Consider the following 20,649-nt stretch of genomic DNA (forward strand, 5'->3'; position numbering starts at 1 on the left):
TATCATCAAAAGCTGAAAGTCCAAATGGTATGCATCATCAAGCTTTTCCATCCACTCCTCCTTTTAACAACATATTATTTTATTTTAATTAATTTTTGTGAAGAAAAAAAAACATATAATATTGAAGTGGTTACTACTTGATCCATCTGCCAGATAAAACCTCTTCACTTGCTCTATGAACAAAAAGTCATATCAACAACTCTCCTTTGCCTCCCATTAGCTGATTAAATTACAAACTAATTTGTATTATTGCCAATTTTAATCTACTAATCTCTTATAATTTGCTGCACTATATAAAGCCTCTCATGTTAAGCAGTTTTCATCACAAGCTTCTGAGTCTCTCCCGTTCAGCAATTCTCATCTCCAAAGCCTTTTAGCTTATTTTTTTTGCCTGTTTCTCTCTTAGCTAAAATGAAGAGCGGTGACTCAACTACCATTGATGTTCCCCATCATGAGGCCAGCGGGGGCGGCGCATCGAAAGGAAAAGGGGCAATTCTGACAGTCCCTGCAAGGCAAGAGAAGGGAGGGATGAGGAGAGGGATGGCCATAATTGACTTGGTTTTGAGGATTGGTGCTGTAGTGGCTGCTCTGGCTGCTGCAGCCACCATGGGAACAAGTGATCAAAACCTTCCTTTCTTCACCCAGTTTTTCCAGTTTGAAGCTAGCTATGATGACATGCCCAGTTTCCAGTATGTCCCTTTCAACCTCTCTTTACAATCTTGCATTTTACATTGTTAGACTATCAATCTGAACCATTATTTGCATGTGACGTTGTTAGACTATCAATCTGAACTATTAATTCGATGAACAATTGTTTCTATCTGTGATGCCAGATTGACAATTTAGCGACATAACATACCTATCTATTATCTAACACACTCATGCATGCAATGCAGGTTTTTCCTCATAGCAATGTCACTCGTCGCTGGCTACTTGGTGCTCTCAGTTCCCTTCTCCATAGTCTCCATTGTTCGCCCCCATGCAAGTGGAATAAGGCTCTTGCTCCTCATCCTTGACGTTGTAATATTCATTAACCTCACAATCATGCTTAAATCCTCACTAATTAATTTGATTAATCTGTGTATAATAATACTTATGATGATCATGACAGGTGGCACTCACCCTGGCCACTTCTGCTGCTGGGGCTGCAACTGCCATAGTCTACTTGGCTCACAATGGCAACTCAAGCTCCAATTGGCTTGCCATCTGCAACCAGTTTGGTGATTTCTGTCAGACAGTCAGCGGGGCTGTGGTGGCTTCGTTTGTTACTGTTGTCATCTTCATGTTCTTGATTCTGCTGTCTGCCGTGGCTCTCCGAAAGCATTGAGACAAGATATGGAAGGGGAAACGCTCTTCAAAAATGACTGTGAACGCTGTTTATGATTCTGTTTTGGTGCTTTTCTGCATAAGTGCCTTTTCAATTGTTGTGTGAATTTGGTTGTAGTTCATGTAATTTACTTTGTCTAATGCAAATTGAAAAAATATCGTAATGGAATTTACTGTTCTTCCCGACTTGCATCCTTTTGTCAACTGTTGGTTTTTCTTTTCCTTGTCTCTTCAATTTTCAACTTAAATTAAAAATTAAACATCATTTGCCGTGAATTTGATTCCAAGTCTCCAAAGTCTTCCCCAGAAGAATTGAATTCTGAACTTCTATATGGTCTATGAATCAAACCTGGACAAAACAAGGACTCATTTATCAAATATCAAGAAGCACACTGGGGGCACGAAACTTGACCCCCTGACTCATAGAATCAATTTAAGGACGTCTTGAATAAAATCAGCGGCCACCGGGGCATCTCTACCCAAGTCACACAAACCAACAAACCATCATGATGATGATGATCAGAGATGATCAGTCCACAACCACTATATTTTGATATCTGGGGTCAGAGATGGCTGCTTCCATGACATGATCCGGGCCAATTTTCCTGTCATTGTCCAAGAAGGACTTGACCAAATTGTCGTTGAAGCGGTTCATCATCATCATCCCATGCAGTGCATAAGGCGCAAATGCAGGCATGCTGTTGTTCGTTTTCCAAAACACAATCTGTGGCACCTCATCGCCGTACCCTTTGTCCTTGAACTTTCTCTGTATCTCCTCATACTGCATCTTCCAGCAGTAGAAACGACCATCGCAGCCGGGAGTCTTATCAAAGTCTTCGCAGCTGGTGAACACGAGCACCCTCCTGATCATCTGCTCCGGCTTCAAATCATTCTTCACAGCAACCTCCAAAACAGAATCAATCACCACCTCCAAATCAACCTTCCACTGCGTGGTGTCCTTCAAAATCTCTAGCTTGGCCTTGAGATCGCCTTGTAACGAATGCAGCTGCGGATTTCGACTGAAATTCATCAACTTTCCTTTCCATGGCTCTTCACTCAGTTCGGAGATCATCACTGCCAACGCCACCGCCGCATTTCCATAGTTGTCATGCACAGCCAAGCAGTTTTTGAACTTGCCCTGCTTTCTGATGTGCTCCACCATTGCCTTCCACTGAAGCTCGGCCACTTCGAGAAGGTCCCTGTGGTTCGCATGGCAGGCGATCTCATGTGGAAGCAAAGCACCGGCCTCAATCTTTGACTTGCCGCAACCGCCGGCTGCTTTCACTTCCTCCAAATACTTCTTCACCACACAGGGCTCCCGCTTGGACTCCCGTTTATAACCCCACCTGTTGAAATCTTCGTGTAGATCACAGTCCTCCAAGGCCTTCCTCAAGGGCACCAAAACCTCCTTGATCAGCCGCTGCAGGACTCTGTCGGTGTAATCCGACTCCTCAACACCTAGGTATTCCTGGTAAGATGCTCGCGGGAAAACCTTCTTGGCGATGCTCTCGCAGAGCAAGGTGTTGCGGTTGAAGTCGGAGTCGAAGTCAGTGCACGACAACCCGGCCGAGGTTATCTCCAAGCACTCAGCCGCAGACGTTTCATCCTCATCGTCATCATTGATACTCTGTTGTTGCTGATAGTGTTTGTTCAAGTTTTGAATATCGGACTTCAACCAATCGGCGAAAATATCGGAAACGCCATCGTGTAAGATCCGATAATTCGCGTCACACTGGTACATCTCGACGGCCTTGCTGGCCCATGCTAGGATCTCTTCTCTACTCGGAGCAGGTGGACTGGGGAAGCCCCCGGGGGGGGGGGGCTTTTCGATCTCCGAGTAGAGATCGAGATGGAAGAAGCGTTATTGGCCTTCCAGGATCTGTAATAGAATATCCAGAGCGGTTTTTAAACTTCCGAAGGACCCGGCGATGGACCCAGCAGTTGCTTCAGATACATGTCGGTTTCGGAGCACGGCATTATGATATCACGAAAGTGGAATTCCATGTATCCGTCTGGTAAGACGTTGTGAAACAGATCAAGGCAAGGTTTACCGTAGGAAGAGAAGAGCTCGCTGGTCATGTCGCACTTAGGTTTATATCTTGGGAGTTGTGGAAGAGCGACAGAAGGAGGAGGAGGAGCTGCTACTCTTTTGATGTTCAGTTGTGGAGGCGAAGGCGAAGAAGAAGAAGAAGTGTTGCCGAAGACATTGAGATGGTTCTTCCGGCATGCTTTCAGAACCGAAGTGACATACACTTGCACCGGTTTCTTCATCTTCCTTGAATTTTGTGCTTCGAAACTGATATTATTTATTTGGATCAACTATATAAAATCCCCCAAATTTTTAGAGATCATTTCAAATTCATACTCAAATTCACGAAATCCCAATATCCAAGCCCCTCCCTTAGCTTAGCGAGACTCCTATTATTTATTTCAATGAATTTGTCGATTTTGTTTCTTGTGCTCCACTCAATCAGTCAACCTTACTTGGCCTCCAATTATTTGGCAGTTTCTTTTTCCTAGAACCCTTTTGTGCTCCTCCAACATATCATTAGCTCATTCCTCTTGACAAACCCCTCAATGAATACTTATGTATACCAAAAATCTTCTTATTTTTTATTTTGTGCTCTTGCATGTTACTTTGTTAGACCGTCAATTTGAATTGTTTGATTAAATGAACTATTTATTTAAATGTGTGGTACCATATTGACAATTTAGCTACGTAACATACCTATAGTCTATTCAATGGCAATTCAAGCTCCAATTGGCTTGCCATCTGCAACCAGTTTGGTGATTTCTGTCAGAAAGTTAGATGGGTTGTGGTGGCTTCGTTTGTTACTGTTGTTTCCTTCATGTTCTTGATTCTGCTGTCTGCTGTGGCTCTCCGAAAGCATTGAGACAAGATATGGAAGGGGAAAAGCTCTTCAAAAATGACTCTGAATGCTGTTTGTGATTCTGTTTTGGTGCTTTTCTGCATAAGTGCTTTTTCAATTGTTGTGTGAATTTGGTTGTAGTTCATGTAATTTACTTTGTCTAATGCAAGTGGAAAAAATATTGTAATTGAATTCACTGTTCTTTCTCTACATGCATCCTTTTGTCAACTGGTTTTTCTTTTCCTTGTCTCTTAAATTTTCAACTTATATTAAACATTAAACATCAGTTGCCATTAGTTTTATTCCAATTCTCCAAAGTCTACTCCAGAAGAACTGACTTTTGGAACTTCTATACGGTCTATGAATCAAACCTTGACAATGGGGGGGCACGAAACTTGACTATAAGGACGTCTTGAATAAAATCAGGGGCAACGGGCGCACCTCTACCCAATTCACACAAACTAAAAGTCTAGCTAGTCTAAGCTATATGAAGCAACTAAATTAAAGCATACCATGGTGACGATCATCAGAGATTTAGTCCACAACCACTAGATTTTGATATCTGGGGTCAGAGATGGCTCTTTCCATGATGACATGGTAAGGGCCAAATTTAATTTTGCCGTCATTGTCCATGAAGGACCTGACCAAATTGTCATTGAAGCCACTCAACATCTCCAGCCCTTCCTGCTGTGCAGAAGCTACATCTGCATCAGTCGAACACCTTCTCAAATTCCAAAACACAATCTGTGGCACCACATCGCCGTACCCTTTGTCCTTGAACTTTCTCTGTATCTCCTCATACTCTGTCTTCCAGCACCCATCAAAGTCATTCTTGCTAGAGAACACGACCACCCTCCTGATCATCTGCTCCGGCTTCAAATCATTCTTCACTGCAACCTCCAAAACCAAATCAAACACCTTCTCAAAATCAACCCCCCGCTCCTCGTACTCCGTCTCCATCCTCAACGCCAACTCCAGCTTGGCCTTGAGATTATCGAGGCCGTTTATCGAATGCAGCCGCGTATTTACACTGCAATTCATCAACTTTCCTTTCCATGGCTCTTCACTCAGCTCAGAGATCATCACTGCCAAAGCCGCCCCATCGCCACTTTTTCATCTCCGCAGTCTGCCTTTAAGCTTAACCAGTTGTCATATACAGCCAAGCAGTTTTTGAACTTGCCCTGCTTTTTCATGTGCTCCACCATTGCCTTCCACTGAAGCTCGGCCACTTCGCCCAAATCCTCCTCCTTCACATAGCGTGCTATGTGATGTGGAAGCAAAGCACAAGCCTTAATCTTCAACTCGCCGGCGGCGGCTGCTGCTTTCACTTTCTCCAAATACTTCTCCACCGCACAGGTCTTGGGCTTGGGCTTGGGCTCGGGGTCCGGATTATAACCCGAACGGTTGACAAGTGTGGAATAGTTGGGGGGCATCAAGGGCTTCCTCAAGGGCACCAAAACCTCCTCCCTCAGCCGCCGCCGGACTCTGTCGGCGTAATCCGCCTCCTCAATGCCTTGGTACTCCGGGTACGATTCTCGCGGGAAAACCTTCTTGGCGATGCTCTCGCAGAGCAAGGTGGCGCGGTTGAAGGGGGAGTCGAAGTCAGGACACAACTTCGCTGCCGAGGTTATCTCCAAGCACTCAGCAGACGTCTCGCCCTCATCGCCGTCATTGATACTCTGCTGCTGTTGCTGATGGCGTTTGTTGAAATTTTGTATGTCGAACTTCAAGCAATCTGCGAACAGATCCGAAACGCAGTCGTGTAAGAACCGATAATCTGGGTCGCTCTGGTGCCTGTCGAGATAGGCGAGGAACTTCTGTCCGCTCCGAGGGACCCCGGTGGTTCTTCCGTCCTTTGAGTGGACAGAGAGATGGAGGCGGCGGTCATGGCGTTGTAGGATCAGGGATAGAATATCCAGAGCGGTTTCTAAACTGCCGAAGGAGCCGGCGATGGACGGGAGGTTGCAGGCCAGGGTCTTGGGGTGGTTGTGGTGGAGCCAAAAAGCCGCAGTGTCGAAACCCATTTTGTAGTTTTTGCCACGGGGAGGACGGTGGTCTAGTAGGTTGCAGATGAGCCTGAAGGTGGTTGTGGGATTGTGGGCCCATGACGCCGGCAGCAGTTGGTTCAGATACTGGAGGGAATGAACGGGGTAGGCGTCGTGTCGTTCGGCGTTGTAAAACAGATCAAGGCAGGGGTTGCCGCGGGAAGTGTAGAGCTTGTTGGCCATGGAGTTGTCGGATAGAGGCGCCATTATAAGAGTCGTTCGAGTTGCAGGAGCAGGAGAAGTAGAAGTATTGCCGACGGCATCGAGATAGTTCCTCTGGCGGCATGCTTTCGGAACCGAAGTGATATAGACTTGCACTGATTTCTTCATCTTCAACTGATGGAGCTTTCAGAGTTTGTTTCTTGTGCTACTCTTCAATGAGGCCTCCAATTAAACATAGAACCAGCAGCTTCCTTGGATTTAGGTTTTTTTGTTTGTTTGAGAATCCTAAACAATTAAAACCATTCAATATATAATCAGGTCTATTTATTTATTTTTCTTATTGTATTTGGAAAAAAAAAATATTACAACAATCTGAACCCTACTTTGTTACAGAAAAAAATAAAATTGGTATGGGTAAGTAAGGGCCTAGTATCCTACTTTGATATAATTTTATAAACTTAAAAACATATTTTAAGTTCAAAGCCACAAAAATCTGTTTAGTAGGCCTATTTTTAAAAATGAGAATATAGGGTTTCTGATTTTCTAATTTTAATTTCAATCTTTTTAGATCTTAAAAATAGTTTAGAGTTCATTACAAACAAGTTTTTAGATTTTAAAATCACTATTTGAAAACTCATGTTTTTAAAAAGAATCATAATTTTCTTTTTCTTTTTTTAGTAGGATATCAAACCGGGCCTATTGATTAGGATTTTGTGAAGAAGAAGAGAGGATATTTGAACCCCCAAAATCAACAATCTCAGCATTAATTTCCTACCAAATATATTTCCTGATTTTCTCATCATATTCAGTGCACAAAAACTAAAGAGTGTGGTCTTAACATTAGTATTTAACATAATTGTTAAAAGATGCTAACAGAAGGGTTTAAGTGTAAGGTTTTTGTGAATTTGGATATGGATGTTTGAAGTTCGGATACCGATTTGAAACGACTTTCCAAATTCTGAAGGTTCTATGTAGTTAATTATTAAAAAAAATAAAAAAATAATGGCACCATGAATGATAGGGTTTAGGTGTATGATTTTCACAAATTTAGATATGAGTTTGTTTAGTTTTCCAAGTTTGAATACCAATTTAAAATAATTCTCAAAATTAATTAATTCAAATAAAATGGCACGATGATTGTGGTTTTACCTAAAAAGTTAGGTTTATTCTAGGTTGTGGTTATTGACTAAAAAAAAATTCTAGGTTGTGGTTAAGTTTAAAGGTGCCACTCATAGTTGGGGCCCATCAGAATCACCTCGTGGTTCAGACAAAAATAAAAATAAAAATTAGGTTTAACACTTTTTCAATAAATATTTAAATTAAGAATTAATTATATATTTTTAATTTCGATTATTGAATTGCATACATTAATTATATAAGTAGATTATACCGTCTAGGTTTTTTATAGGTTGACCACAAGAATCTATAAAGTTAGACTTTTATTTTTATTTTTTCTGTTGTCTTTTTGGAGACATTGGACCATGGTACGCATGTGTCTGACAAAATGGGCCTCGAAGCCCACAACACAACCGAGATGGCGAGGACATTATTGTAATTTGACAGTAATAAGTAAGCGCAGCAAATCTGTGTAACTCCATTGGAACAGTGTTCTTCCATCACACGCTCTCTCTCTCTCTCTCTCTCTCTCCATTCCCTTAGCTTCTGTGACTTTCCCGGGAAATAAAACGGAAAATTCAAAGGGAAATCACCTCTAGGGTTTAAGGTTGTTCTCCGCCAATCAAAAATGTCTCAGACGGGGAAATTGATGCCAAATCTCGATCAGCAAAGCACCAAAATGCTCAATCTCACAGTGCTGCAGAGAATCGATCCCTTCATCGAAGAGATTCTGATTACGGCCGCGCATGTAACCTTCTACGAATTCAACATCGAGAGCAATCAATGGGTTCGTTTCTCAATCGTATTTCACTTCTCCGCTTGGTTGCCGAGAAAATTAAGTGAAACATAAGAAGATGCAAGGGTTTTCAGAATTAAACCAAATTAATAGTTGACTTATTCTACTGGTTACATTAATATCTAATAGTTTTCAAAATATGTTTGGGTTTTTGCAGAGTCGCAAGGATGTTGAAGGGTCTCTCTTTGTTGTTAAAAGGTAAATAATTCTTTTTTGGGTGATTGTTTTGTATCTGTTTTGGTAGTAAGCTTGCATTTTGTTCCTTTAAAATTTTGAGTGAATTTTGCTATGGGTTGTGTTTATTTATATTGATGATTGGCTCACCTAGTCTTAAACTGTTGTATTATCAAGGAACAAGTATTTTGTTTATTCATAAAGATGGTTGACTTACCTAATATTGATACTATTGTATTGTTAAGGAATACTCAACCACGGTTCCAGTTCATTGTAATGAATCGGCGTAATACAGGTACTGATTCTTACTGTTCACTGTAGTTTGTATTTGAGGTATGCTCTTTATTGATTTCCATTTGTTATCACAGTATTGTAACGCATTTTACCACTATGGTAAAATCTTTATCTGAATTGCTGGTTTGCTACTGTTTGTATCAATCATCATTACCATTTATTCTGCTGTGATTAAATGTTTCTTTGGACAGTCTTTTAAGCGAAGATAAGAAATAAAAATAAATGGTTTAGTCTGCTTCCTCAAAAAATATAAATAAGCGAAACTTCTGGTTCAAGCACGTCACTGATCTATGGATAATTCTCAAGATTGATTCATATCAGTTGATGAGAATCTTGGGATATTTGGTCCCTTCAAAGTGGCATGATATTCATGTTCATGCAAATTTGAGAAATAGATCAATGTAAAGTCAAAAGTGTCACAAAGTTGATAAAAGATGGAGCTTGTTTTTTAAGTGCCATAGAAAATAAAATCAGTATGAGAAACAATGATTTGAGAGTGAAAGTTCAGAGGTAACTGGTTGCCTATCACAAGAAATCTACTTTTAGCTTCTTGTCTAACCTATGAACTAGGGTCTAAACTTTGTTTCTTATCTCAGAAAAGAAGATGGAACTAAGTGGTTAAATTTCTAGATAGTTTTAAAATGAGTGTTTTTTCTTTTCATAAGGTCATTCTCTTTCGTTTATGAGCATATTCTTATTAGGAAATTGTGTACATACTATCTTCTTACAATATCTCCCTAGTTATGTTAGTAAAATATGTTGTGCATGCATTTACATACAACTATGCATTTGCCCTTGTAGGTATTAATTTTACATTAATATGTGGTTTTATATTGTACAGATAACCTAGTGGAGAATCTCTTGGGAGATTTTGAGTATGAAGTACAAGTTCCATATTTGTTGTATAGGAATGCAGCCCAAGAAGTTAATGGAATTTGGTTTTATAATCCCCGTGAATGTGAGGAAGTTGCAAATCTCTTTACTAGGTGCAATATCTTTCTTATCCTTTTTATACTTCCCATTTTGTTTGTAAACTGTTTGTTGTTAGTTTACTATAGAGTTCAAAACATCCAATTGCACATGGCTGATGGTAATACCACATAAAGGATTTATTTATTTTTGGTTAATACTTGCCCATGAGATTTGCAGTTACAAGAGTTTGACATTAGCAACTTTAGGAATTTTACATATAGAATATACATATGTCCCAGATGCATGCATATGATATGCATACAAACACATAGCATATCATGGGATCTAAAGCAGTAAAATGGTGATTTGAAATTACTGGATACGTAGATCAGTGTCTGCATGCAGCTATGGTGATGTAAATAAGCCACATTTACAAATTTGTATTCTAATGTTTTTTTTTTTTACAGGATCCTTAATGCATACTCAAAGGTTCCTCCAAAGTCCAAAGTAGCTTCAAGCAAAAGGTTATTCCCCCAATTTCCCCCTTGTATAAGTATTGAAACTGGAATGGTCATAGTTCCAATTGCATTATACATTTTCTATGTACTTTCTGTGTTAGATTCAGATTTATTTTCTTCAATTTTAGCCATATAAATTTAGTTTATGTATGAATTGGTGTGATGTTAAATAACTTATATAATATATTTCCTGAAAATGGAAATGTGATAGGAGGGGTAATATCTCTTTGTTAGATAACTTCTTTGGTATGGTTTCTCTTTTCTTATCAAGGTCATGTAGTTTCTAATATTTTTATGTCACAAGCTTTGTCTTTTGGGAATATAATATGCCATTTTATCTGCCGTATCAGGAGATGCATCCTTAGTTGGGTTACATCTAATTTTCATTCTGCATGTTACATTGTAGTGAGTTTGAAGAACTTGAAGCAGTCCCATCCATGTTGGTCATGGAGGGGCCACTGGAGCCATCTTTGAATGCCTCTACTGCCACTGATGCCCCTGAAGATTCTTCCTTTGTGAACTACCTGGTATGATTTTATGCATAGTGGCTTTCCCAGAGAATGTGGTGGCAATCTGATTTTTTTTGTGTCATCTAGAACTTTTGAAGTTGAGAACTGTGGTTCATTTTCATTATGCATCATCTGTAAATATGTATTTAATCCTATGGTTGAAATGCTTTTAAATTTATTTAAAGAACGCCAAATTCTCAAATTCATAGGCATTGCCTAAAGAACTCATTGTTTGGTACTGGGCATGTCTGGATGAAGTTCACCCCAAGTCTGAGCTATTTTCGCCTCGCTAAAATCTATTGGTTCTGCAGTTGACTGAACTTAATTATAATCCTTATCCTCTGATATATCCATTGGTCCTAGAAAATTCCAAACACTTAGCAATGCTTTGAAGTTCTTTATAGTTTGAGGACATTTTGTTTTTCTCTTTCTTAGGCCTGGATAATGAAAATATGATTCAGAAGCAATACCAATATTAGAAAGAGTGTAGGTGTAAGATTAAGTTTGAGAATGGACATTGGAATTATAAGTATTAGAGATAGAAGGAGGTGCAGGAGATGAAGAAAAGCTTATTTCTGATGCTTTAGTTTTTACAGATTGTGGCTAAAATGTTTCTCTAAAAAACCATTTCTTCTCATTTTTTTCTGGGATAGAAGTATTCTAAGAAACTTGACTGATGTAGTTTTGTGTTGTGTGTTGTCCTTACTCAGTATCTCTTTACTCGCTGTAGCTTGTTTCCAATAAGGGCTGAACATATTTTCCCCTAATCTTACTGCAGGCAGCTATGAATATTGGAGGTAATACTACAAACCCAACAAATTCAAGACAGGCCTATCATTCTGCTGGAACTGTTCCAGCGTCTTCCTATGCACCCAGTGCTGTTTCACCTCCTGCACCAACTCCACAACCACCACCCCTTTCCCTTTCAGTCCCATCTACACCAACCCCACAGCATGTCCCCTCTGATCTAACCACCAGCAACAATCGAGTCACTAATCTTATAAAGCCCTCTTCTTTCTTCCCTCTCCCTGCATCCTCATCTTCGTTGATTATACCACCTATTGCTTCAGCTGTGCCAACTGCTGCTGCACTTCATCCTCCCCTGAATCTGCAACGCCCTTATGGTACTCCAATGCTTCAACCCTTTCCACCACCGACGCCCCCACCATCTTTAACTCCTAATTCTGCGCCTCCGGCTCCCAATGACGGGCCTCTTATTAACAGAGAAAAAGTTCGTGAAGCACTGCTGATGCTGGTTCAGGTATTTTCATCTTTTGTCTCTTGTTCAGGTATTATCGTCACTTCAAAAAAAAAGGATGAAGTAGTATATATATGTTATCAATTTCTAGCAAGAAAAGAAGTCAGTGTATCAACTATAGATGCATCTTAAAGTGATAATATGTTTGACTTGTATTGTACATTTGGCCTCCGACGTTATAAGCATCCTCAATGTAAAGTTATTCAATTATTGGCTGACTCGTGTGTTGTTATTCTGTTAGGACGACCAATTCATCGACATGTTATACCAAGCATTGCTGAAAGTGCACCATACATGATTACTTAGTGGAACCAGTGAGGTCTTCCTCTGCAAATTTGATATGAGTACAAAATCATGTAGAATAAGTTCTGTATATAGTTATTCTACTTTGGTCCTCAAGAATAATCGCAGCACAACAGCTTAGGGGTAACATCCGCTAAAACTTCTCTCCGCTCTAAGCTTGTCAACTTTCGTGAGGAATTACTGACTTGGGAGGGTTGCAAGGGTGGCACTCACTTGGCCTGTTTGTTAATCCATATGTATCTCCCCCTGGAATTTAATGTTTGTAACACTTAGTTGAGTTTTTTTTTGCTCTTTTTATTTCCAATGTTTAATTTGGAGGAGTAATTTTGGTTCTTTAGGAGGTTTGGTTGTATTAGTTGTATTCAAACTTATGTTAAGACGTTGTGATTATGGATTTATTTTATTTCTTTTATTACTGCGTAGCAGGTACACAGAGTATACATGAATAACCTTTTTCTTCCTTATCCTTTTTAATTCCCATAGCCTGGCCATCCTTTCTATCTTACTGTGAGACACGAGTTCTTCGGTAGTCCTGCCGCATTGAAGCACCCTATCACAGTGGGCTGATATGTAATCCCACCCCGGATGTGGGAGGGTGCTGCACTGCGACAGCACTGTGTTAGTGTTTCTTGTGAGACACAAGATAGAATTTGACAATGGTGCCCTCATGTGGATGGTGTCTGATAGAATTTGACCATGGTGCCTTCATGTGGATGGTGTCTGATGATTGTATATCGATGTGCAATGTGCACGAGTATCGTTATCTGTCTCTACACACGAATTTTGTAAAAGCTTTCTTTACAAATAAGCCTCTCGAAATCGAGAACATAAAAACGACGTCGTTTATAAGATTTTATAAAGCTTTCTTCTTTTGGTTTCAGGTTCTTCTGTCACTTTGGATTGGATCCAGCCCACCCAATAACCCTGTAAACGTTAAAATTACTTGGTTTCAGAAAACACCAGCCGCCCCCCTCCTTCCTCTTCTTCCTTCTCTCTCTCCCTCCCTCTAGTTTCTCTCTGGTAAGACAAGAGTAGTACCAGAACCAGAGTATCATAGTAATGGCGATGCTTAGAAGACTGGTGAGGTCAAGCCCTAGTTTATCATATTCCTCCCTTATTCCTCCCGCTCTTCTAATCTCTTGCCGGGGATTAACTACTAAGCTTTTCGTTGGCGGTAATACATATGCTCTCTCTCTCTCTCTCTCTCTCTCTCTCTCTCTCTGCTTTTTTACCATTTCTGATCATCTGTTCTTCTTTATTAGATATAATACCTAAAAACTGAAATTAATCCCCGTGGGTTATCTTTTCCACGTAACACGCAATAGAAGAAGAAAGAAGATGATCTTTTGGCTAACGTTGGTGGTGATATATGATTAATTGAACTAGGTTGACAAAGTGTTTGAAGTAATGCCTGTTAGAGATAGAGATATGCTTATTCAGTGTTATTTACCCACAAGAAAAAAAGAAATTATATATTGAAACAGAGTGCGCACACACACTTAAAAACATACACATACTCTGTTTCAAGCTAATCTCATTGTTTATAAGAAAACATATCATTTAACAGTTCGTTATGTACTTCAAACATTTCTCATCAGAATGGTGAATTTTAAGTAGCAATCATGGTGTTATTCTAATGAGAAGTTATGGGAATGACTTCTTACTTCTCTGACTCTGTACACTCTGCATGAGATAATTTGTTCTTGTATGATTTGACCTGTAAAGCTTGTTTGAGAAAAGATTTTTTTTGCTTTAGTTTTGCTCAAGCTAGCAAAAAGAATGATCCCTCATCCAAATTTTCATGTTATGACATATGAGTTCATAGTTGTTCTTTTTACTATCTTCTTAACTTTTTCAATGGGGGTTATTATTGTTTCTTCTTTTTCTCTCCATTTTGTAGGACTGTCATTTTACACCAATGATAAGGGGTTATCTGAAGCATTCTCTCAGTATGGTCAAGTGATGGAAGGTGACTTGTGGGATATTTCACATGCAAGAATATTGAGGCAACTGTCTCTGAACTGATTAAATTCTGTCATTAGGTGCTTAAACCCTTTGTTTTTTTTGGCAGCTCAAATTGTAACAGACAGAGTTTCCGACAGATCAAAAGGATTTGGGTTTGTGACCTTTGCTTCAGAAGATGAAGCCCACAAAGCCCTAGAGGAGATGAATGGAAAGGTAAATCCTTGTCTTCTGTATTCCTTTATCCATTTGATTCTTTTGATCTTAGGTATCCCAAAATAACAGATTTAAAATACCGGCAGGCACTGAATGGACGTGTGATTTTTGTGGACTATGCAAAGCCGAAAGCCAATTATGGTGGCGGAATGCCAATTGCAAGAGGACCTCCTGATCCGACAAAGGACAGTTGATTCACTTACATAAACATTTAACTTACTGGGAGGCACTTGCAGGAAGAATGAAATGCCTGAAGAAAGGAAAATCAACTTCATCTGAGTTTGCTGTATTATCCTATACTCGAAAACAATTTAGAAGCATAGCAGGGTATTACAAAGTAAGAACATATGGAATTTTGCTTTGGATGAATTGATGGGACTTTGGCAAACATACCAAAATCACTACACATTTTGGTAAGGACAAAGAATGATGGAAGGATGGGCTTAAGCTAATATGTGAACATGTATGCGTTGCTTTTGTTTATGTAAGCATGCATTTCATATATTTTTTTACCCTATTCATGTTCCTTCCTTCTTTTGCCTTCCTTTTTCGATGCTTGTAATTCCTTATGTTGGATACATACACTGAGATTTCATTGCTTTGATGTAGATTGCAGAAAATATTTTATTTTCCATGACTAAATGTCCATTTCGTTGCACATAGAACAAATGGGTCGTTGTCATGTGATGAGAGAGACAGAGAAAAGAATGGTATAAACCCGTTACATGAAAGTTTCTCTCTGATTACACACACTTGTGCCACAAACAATAGAAGCAGAGCAGCATGCCTAAAATAAAACTTTCTTCCTACGTCTTGGGCCGTTACCTGCTAGGGGGACCCATCTAAACAATAACCCAAATTGAGACCCACAAAAACATAATATGCTTTGCTTAAAAAAACAAGGGGCCTCCATTATAAAATTAAAATAAAAATAAAAAAATTATAAAAAAGGCCCCCAAAAGACAAACCGAAAACACACATGAGACATGAGAGAGTTTAGAGTTGAGAGAGACTTATCACCACTTCTCCTCCTTAAATCATTTCCCCGTGAATTAACAACCACCGCCCAAAACCGGTTTTCTTGGTGGCTTCTTGTCGCGTCAGAAAGGGCAGTCACGCTCTCATGTCATGGCACTTTCTAGGACTCGACAACACAACATTTTTCAATTCAGTTTAATTTAATTTAATTTAATTGTATGCCCAAGTAGGTAGTAGTTGCTAATTAGTTAGTGGAGCGAGTCGTTTTGCCCTTTTTCGATGTCTTCAGATGCTTTGCTTCACAAGTGAGATATCCTGTTGACATGATCCACATCATAGTCCTACATCTAACAATAATACGATTCATCAAATTTGGGCACACGATATCTTGCCTGGACATAATACAACATAATTATTTTGTGCATTAGTGAAGTTTCTCTTGAAGTTGCTATATTTGGTGACACGAGATATTTTCCTGACATAATCCTCGATGAGTCTATATCTTACAATAATTTAATTCATCAGATTTGAATGCATGATATCTTACTTAAACACAATACAACATAATTCATTCTATGTATTAGTTTAATTTCTCTTAAATTACTATTTTACGTGATACAAAATATTTTTCTAACATGATTCACAATGTGTCTACATCTAACAATAATTCGAATACTAGATATCTTGCTTAAACACAACATGATTCGTTTTGTATTTCGTTCCACATGAATCTTCATACATGATACAACATAACCCGTGTCGTGTGAGTGTCAGCCTCATCCCTTTTACATCTATATTCTTGATGAGAAATAAAGCTGTGAACACTTTTTTGTTTATATATATATATATATATATTTCCTATCAATATGCTTCTTCTAAACCGCTGAAAGAAAATAACAGGAAAAAAAGAAGAAGAATAATTTGAGTTTCATCTGCACAGAATAAATAACCAGAAGACGAAAAACCCCAATACCCCAAAAGCCACACACAAAGTATCTAATGTCCCTTCTGTCCTCAGCTTCTTCTCTTTCCTTTCCTTCTTCCTCTCTAAATACTCTTCGTATCTCTTTTTTCCCTCCTCTTCTCTCCTGCTCTTCTTTCTTCCCTTTCTGCCCTCCAACGCCCTCTGCAAAATTACCAAACCATCCCTCCCGTTCAAATGCATTCCATCCATGTCCTCCACCTGCAAGCTCACCTCCCTCACCTGCAGCTCACCTCCCTCCGACTCCCCGCACGTGACCAAGATCCCGCACTGCACCTGCTCCGACGCCGACCCCTTCTCCCCGGGAAGAATCGACGCGAACCGCGCGTGCACCTCTCCGCTCAGCCAGTGCCGCTGCACCGACACCGCCCTGTGGCTCGAGAGGTTCATCGCCCGCCGTCCGATCGGGTCGATCAGAATCCAGCTGAGGGTCAGATCATCCCCGAGGTCGCGACACGTGTCCGATTCCTGGCCCGCCGGGTACTTGATTTGGGTGGGGACCACGTCCTTGGGGTCCAGCAGGTCAATCCGGAACGGCGAGCACCGGAACCACCCGGTCACGGTCTCCGTCTCGACGACCTTGCTCAGAATGAGCTTGTCGCGGTGGTAGATATCGACGGCCGAGATTAATTCACACGGGCGGTCCTGATCGTGATTCGACGCGAGAGTTGTTGCGGCGGCATCCAGGTTGGTGAGGAGCGGGAAGGAGTCGGAAAAGAAGGAGAAGGCGCCATCGGGGAACGTGGAGATGACTTGGCGGACACGTGGCGTTGAAGTGGAGGGCCACGTGGAGTGGCAGATGTTGGCCCAGAGGGGGTGGTGGGAGGCGAGGGCGTGGAGTTGGGAGGAGGTGGAGGCGGCGGAGGCCAGCGTGGGGCCGTCGAGGCGGGTGAGGATGTGGGTCTGGATTATGTCCGTGTGGACGGTGGAGATTGACGCGGGGCTGGTTTCATCGACGGTGGTGGATGGCGATGGTAGTTGGGAGGAGGAGCAAGCCATGTGTGCCTGATATTTTGGGGCACACACACACTGAAGAGAGGTTTCGTATTTTGGGGTTTATATAGGAATGTGGTAACGAGAGACAAAGCTGAAGTCAAGAATCGAGTTTGTTATTGATTGCCATTCAATTGTCGTTTAATTACGAGATTGCCATCCTTTTTTTGGGTACTTCAATGTTTGACTGCATAGTCGGTACTCATTGTGCACTTGCTTTGACTTCGAAAATGCGAAGCTGCACTTAAATTTTTTTTATAACAAAAATCTTTAAAATAAACTTGCACTCAATTTAAAGGATTTATCTAAACTTGCATTGCATGTAATGGGTTTGTAGGTTGGTGGCCATTTACTAGGTATAAATTAAGAACACTACTTAGGTGTGCCTCCTTATCTATCTCGTCGTAATTAATTTATAAAAAATATTTAAGTTTAACTTTTTATGGTAAAATCTCATCAAACTATTTGCTTGGTATGCTTAATAAATTTTTCTTCTCTTCACTCTCTAATGCTTATGTCAATGCATCGAGAGTTCAATCCCTTCCAATATACATAAAGCTTGATAGTGCATATATATCTAGAACCTAAGGTGATTAGGGCACACATCGGTTCGAATCGAGAGGGGAAGAACATGAGTTTCCTCTTATCACAAGTCACAAGTGGAATCTTAGACTGTCCTTGTAAGTTAGCAACACCAAACTACTCAAAAAGTTTAGGGTAGCCTTCAAAGACGGTTGAAGGTCCAAGCCAATGAGATGGACACGACGTTACAGGGATTATCTTAATGAAACAAAGGAGTCATACTTAACCCTCTAATATTTCTTTAATAGAAAGATCAATGTGACGATAAAATGAATGTCGCAGTCATATATTTTCATAAGTTTCGTCCTTTGAAATTGATAGGCTCGACATGTATATTAATTTTTTTAAAACCAGATTTTGATTGATTTGTATATTCCATATCCATACTATTATACACCGAATATAATAATTTGATAGCTGTAGGCAGGTTAACATCACCCCATTATCCTAATTGTTTTTAGGGAATAATTTATTCATTTATTATTATTAAATTAAAATTAGGTGAGAAACACGCTTTAAGGAATTGTCGAATAGGGCTGTACTGAGTTCAAAACCTATTATGCACAAGTCCTTTTCAGTGTGTTTGTTTAAATCCGAATTACTTGAATTAGGTGCTTCTATTGCTAGTCAATAATTTTTTTATAAAAAAAAAGAAGGCTTATTATCACAAAACGTCTCTAAGGTTTACAAAACTATCATATTACATCTTTAATGTTTTTTTTTTGTCATTTGATCCTCAAAGTTAGTATGCATGATCACAAATGGTCTCTGTCGTTAGATTCAAAAAACTCCGTTAGTTTGCTGACGTGACATATATGTATATCACAAAATATCATTGAGGTTCACACACCTATCACAAATGGTCCTTACGAAATTTTTTAATTTTTTAAATTTAAAATTCATAAAATTTTTGTTTTCTTTTTAAAATTTTATGAATTATAATTATTTTAAAAAATTTATTAAATTTTAAATACATGTAACACTATATTATTGTAGTTGTGGGCTCCATATATATGCTGTTAAAGTCAATCACGTCTATTATGCCACATTATTATCTTTATTATCTCACATTTCTATACCACATGATGTGACATATGCCACATCAATTAAATGAATGAAGTGTATTTTAATAAATAAAATTAGAAAAATAAAAACTAGTATTTTACATGATTTGGTATATACACATCAGCCACATCATGTGGTATAAAATTGTGGTATAAAAAATGTGGTAAGACTAGTATTATTCATTTCCTTATTTCATCTCCTGTAATTTAGCTGATTAGTCAACTAAGTCTCCTATTTTATATGCTGTAATTTAGAGCTATGTTTAAGCTATGTAATTAGTCAACTTTAGGATTGTATATATACATGGGTTCTCACCCAAGTAAACATATTGAATTAATTATAATCAGAAGATCTTGTCTCTTTCAACATGATATCAGAGCTTTTCTCTTATTAGCTCTTCTCGTTTTCTTGTATCATTGCTGCTATTCCCTATCTTGTATCTCGATGTCGCTTACAGCTTTGAAACCCTTGCTTTACATCTGATCTATTCACTATCCCTTTTCAATTGTCTAATGGCTTTGGAATCTGCCCAACCTATCACTATTAGACTAGATGAACACAACTACAGCCACTGGTCCTTTCTCATGAGAAGCTTTATCAAGGGAAGGGGTTTATGGAAGTACATTAGTGGTGATTCAAAGTGTCCTAGCAAAGATGATTCAACACATGCCGACTGGGAGATCAACAACAACAAAATTCTCACATGGATTGCCAACACCGTCACACCGTCAATCAACATGCAACTTGGGAAATTTGATACAGCCAAACAAGCATGGGATTTTTTGTCTAAAAGATATGTCCACAAAAACTTTGCCCACATATACAAATTGGAAAGGGACATACGATCTCTTAAACAGCAAAAGGGACAATCCATTTCAGATTTCCATTCCGAAATGTATGTCATATGGGATCAATTGGCACTCACAGAACCTCAATGGACCGTAGATGCACCTTTGTGGGATACCTATCGTGAGGAAACAAGACTGGTACAACTCTTGATGGCATTTCGAGATGAGTTTGAATCTGTAAGAGCATCAATTTTACATGAGTCACCTCTCCCAACAGTAGATGCTACCATGACCAAGCTCCTCACAAAATAGACAAGAAATGGCATTAGTCCAGAAATAAACTCAGTATTTGCTGCCCCTCGCTCTTATAATACTTTTCAGAAAGGAAATCTAGATATACCGCAACGTGATTTAACTCAAATTCAATGTCGTTATTGCAAAGAATATGGACACAAGGTCAACTTCTGTCCTCATCCAAACTCTAGCTATATGAGACAGAAGAAAGGCTCAACTACTACTGTATCGTCTACAGCAGCCTCTGTTCCATATGATGGCAGAAACATCACTGCTCAGTCCACTACACCAACTGCAGCAGATATCTAAGAGATGATTCATCAAGCTTTTAATATGGAAAACAATGTTGGTAATAATCCTAAGGTTGCATCAGCTTTTTCTGTACCATCAGGTAAATATTCAACAGAATGGTTTTTAGACTCAGGTGCATCAAATCATATGACATATGATCCATCATCTTTTCACCACTCTACACCTATTACTTCATCACCAATAATTCATATTGC

General features: G+C 39.4%; 6 protein-coding genes across 6 annotated transcripts; 3 read left to right on the plus strand and 3 right to left on the minus strand.

The window, feature by feature from the left end:
• The first annotated feature begins 141 nt into the window (after positions 1-141).
• LOC103341878 (casparian strip membrane protein 1-like) lies at positions 142-1,512 on the plus strand. Its single transcript, XM_008245432.2, has 3 exons — positions 142-689; positions 897-1,020; positions 1,112-1,512. The coding sequence occupies exons 1-3, from the start codon at positions 412-414 to the stop codon at positions 1,325-1,327; spliced, it is 618 nt and encodes a 205-aa protein (XP_008243654.2). The 5' UTR covers positions 142-411; the 3' UTR covers positions 1,328-1,512.
• Positions 1,513-1,855: 343 nt separating this feature from the next.
• On the minus strand, positions 1,856-3,067 carry LOC103341876 (uncharacterized). Its single transcript, XM_008245431.2, has one exon. The coding sequence runs from the start codon at positions 3,065-3,067 to the stop codon at positions 1,856-1,858; it is 1,212 nt and encodes a 403-aa protein (XP_008243653.2).
• Positions 3,068-4,460: 1,393 nt separating this feature from the next.
• Positions 4,461-6,674, minus strand: LOC103341737 (uncharacterized). Its single transcript, XM_089043481.1, has 2 exons — positions 5,340-6,674; positions 4,461-5,304 (listed from the first exon to the last, which is right to left on the minus strand). The coding sequence occupies exons 1-2, from the start codon at positions 6,569-6,571 to the stop codon at positions 4,731-4,733; spliced, it is 1,806 nt and encodes a 601-aa protein (XP_088899607.1). The 5' UTR covers positions 6,572-6,674; the 3' UTR covers positions 4,461-4,730.
• A 1,330-nt stretch (positions 6,675-8,004) lies between these two features.
• LOC103341736 (mRNA-decapping enzyme-like protein) lies at positions 8,005-12,695 on the plus strand. The gene is made up of 8 exons (XM_008245279.2): positions 8,005-8,306; positions 8,473-8,513; positions 8,735-8,784; positions 9,625-9,769; positions 10,163-10,219; positions 10,620-10,740; positions 11,501-11,983; positions 12,222-12,695. The coding sequence occupies exons 1-8, from the start codon at positions 8,148-8,150 to the stop codon at positions 12,276-12,278; spliced, it is 1,113 nt and encodes a 370-aa protein (XP_008243501.1). The 5' UTR covers positions 8,005-8,147; the 3' UTR covers positions 12,279-12,695.
• Positions 12,696-13,176: 481 nt separating this feature from the next.
• Positions 13,177-15,095, plus strand: LOC103341734 (small RNA-binding protein 11, chloroplastic-like). Its single transcript, XM_008245278.2, has 4 exons — positions 13,177-13,457; positions 14,184-14,252; positions 14,355-14,461; positions 14,548-15,095. Exons 1-4 carry the CDS (start codon positions 13,343-13,345, stop codon positions 14,653-14,655), a joined length of 399 nt encoding a protein of 132 aa, XP_008243500.2. The 5' UTR covers positions 13,177-13,342; the 3' UTR covers positions 14,656-15,095.
• A 1,026-nt stretch (positions 15,096-16,121) lies between these two features.
• LOC103341733 (F-box family protein) lies at positions 16,122-17,482 on the minus strand. The gene has a single exon (XM_008245277.2). The coding sequence runs from the start codon at positions 17,418-17,420 to the stop codon at positions 16,368-16,370; it is 1,053 nt and encodes a 350-aa protein (XP_008243499.1). The 5' UTR covers positions 17,421-17,482; the 3' UTR covers positions 16,122-16,367.
• Between the last annotated feature and the right edge of the window lie 3,167 nt (positions 17,483-20,649).

This window comes from Prunus mume, linkage group LG8, assembly GCF_029339155.1.
Source record: "Prunus mume cultivar Tortuosa linkage group LG8, ASM2933915v1, whole genome shotgun sequence".
Taxonomy (NCBI): Eukaryota; Viridiplantae; Streptophyta; class Magnoliopsida; order Rosales; family Rosaceae; genus Prunus; species Prunus mume.

What these genes read in the sequence shown, in the direction of transcription:
- LOC103341734 (XM_008245278.2), top strand. Translation starts at nt 13,343, where the DNA reads ATGGCGATGCTTAGAAGACTGGTGAGGTCAAGCCCTAGTTTATCATAT. An exon ending in GTATGGTCAAGTGATGGAAG is followed by an intron (nt 14,253 to 14,354) that starts GTGACTTGTGGG and finishes TTTTTTTGGCAG; the next exon opens with CTCAAATTGTAACAGACAGA. An exon ending in TAGAGGAGATGAATGGAAAG is followed by an intron (nt 14,462 to 14,547) that starts GTAAATCCTTGT and finishes AAATACCGGCAG; the next exon opens with GCACTGAATGGACGTGTGAT.
- LOC103341733 (XM_008245277.2), bottom strand. Translation starts at nt 17,420, where the DNA reads ATGGCTTGCTCCTCCTCCCAACTACCATCGCCATCCACCACCGTCGAT.
- LOC103341736 (XM_008245279.2), top strand. Translation starts at nt 8,148, where the DNA reads ATGTCTCAGACGGGGAAATTGATGCCAAATCTCGATCAGCAAAGCACC. An exon ending in ACATCGAGAGCAATCAATGG is followed by an intron (nt 8,307 to 8,472) that starts GTTCGTTTCTCA and finishes GGGTTTTTGCAG; the next exon opens with AGTCGCAAGGATGTTGAAGG. An exon ending in CACTGCTGATGCTGGTTCAG is followed by an intron (nt 11,984 to 12,221) that starts GTATTTTCATCT and finishes TTATTCTGTTAG; the next exon opens with GACGACCAATTCATCGACAT.
- LOC103341876 (XM_008245431.2), bottom strand. Translation starts at nt 3,067, where the DNA reads ATGTACCAGTGTGACGCGAATTATCGGATCTTACACGATGGCGTTTCC.
- LOC103341737 (XM_089043481.1), bottom strand. Translation starts at nt 6,571, where the DNA reads ATGAAGAAATCAGTGCAAGTCTATATCACTTCGGTTCCGAAAGCATGC. An exon ending in TTGGCTGTATATGACAACTG is followed by an intron (nt 5,305 to 5,339) that starts GTTAAGCTTAAA and finishes GAGATGAAAAAG; the next exon opens with TGGCGATGGGGCGGCTTTGG.
- LOC103341878 (XM_008245432.2), top strand. Translation starts at nt 412, where the DNA reads ATGAAGAGCGGTGACTCAACTACCATTGATGTTCCCCATCATGAGGCC. An exon ending in GATGACATGCCCAGTTTCCA is followed by an intron (nt 690 to 896) that starts GTATGTCCCTTT and finishes CATGCAATGCAG; the next exon opens with GTTTTTCCTCATAGCAATGT. An exon ending in TGCTCCTCATCCTTGACGTT is followed by an intron (nt 1,021 to 1,111) that starts GTAATATTCATT and finishes TGATCATGACAG; the next exon opens with GTGGCACTCACCCTGGCCAC.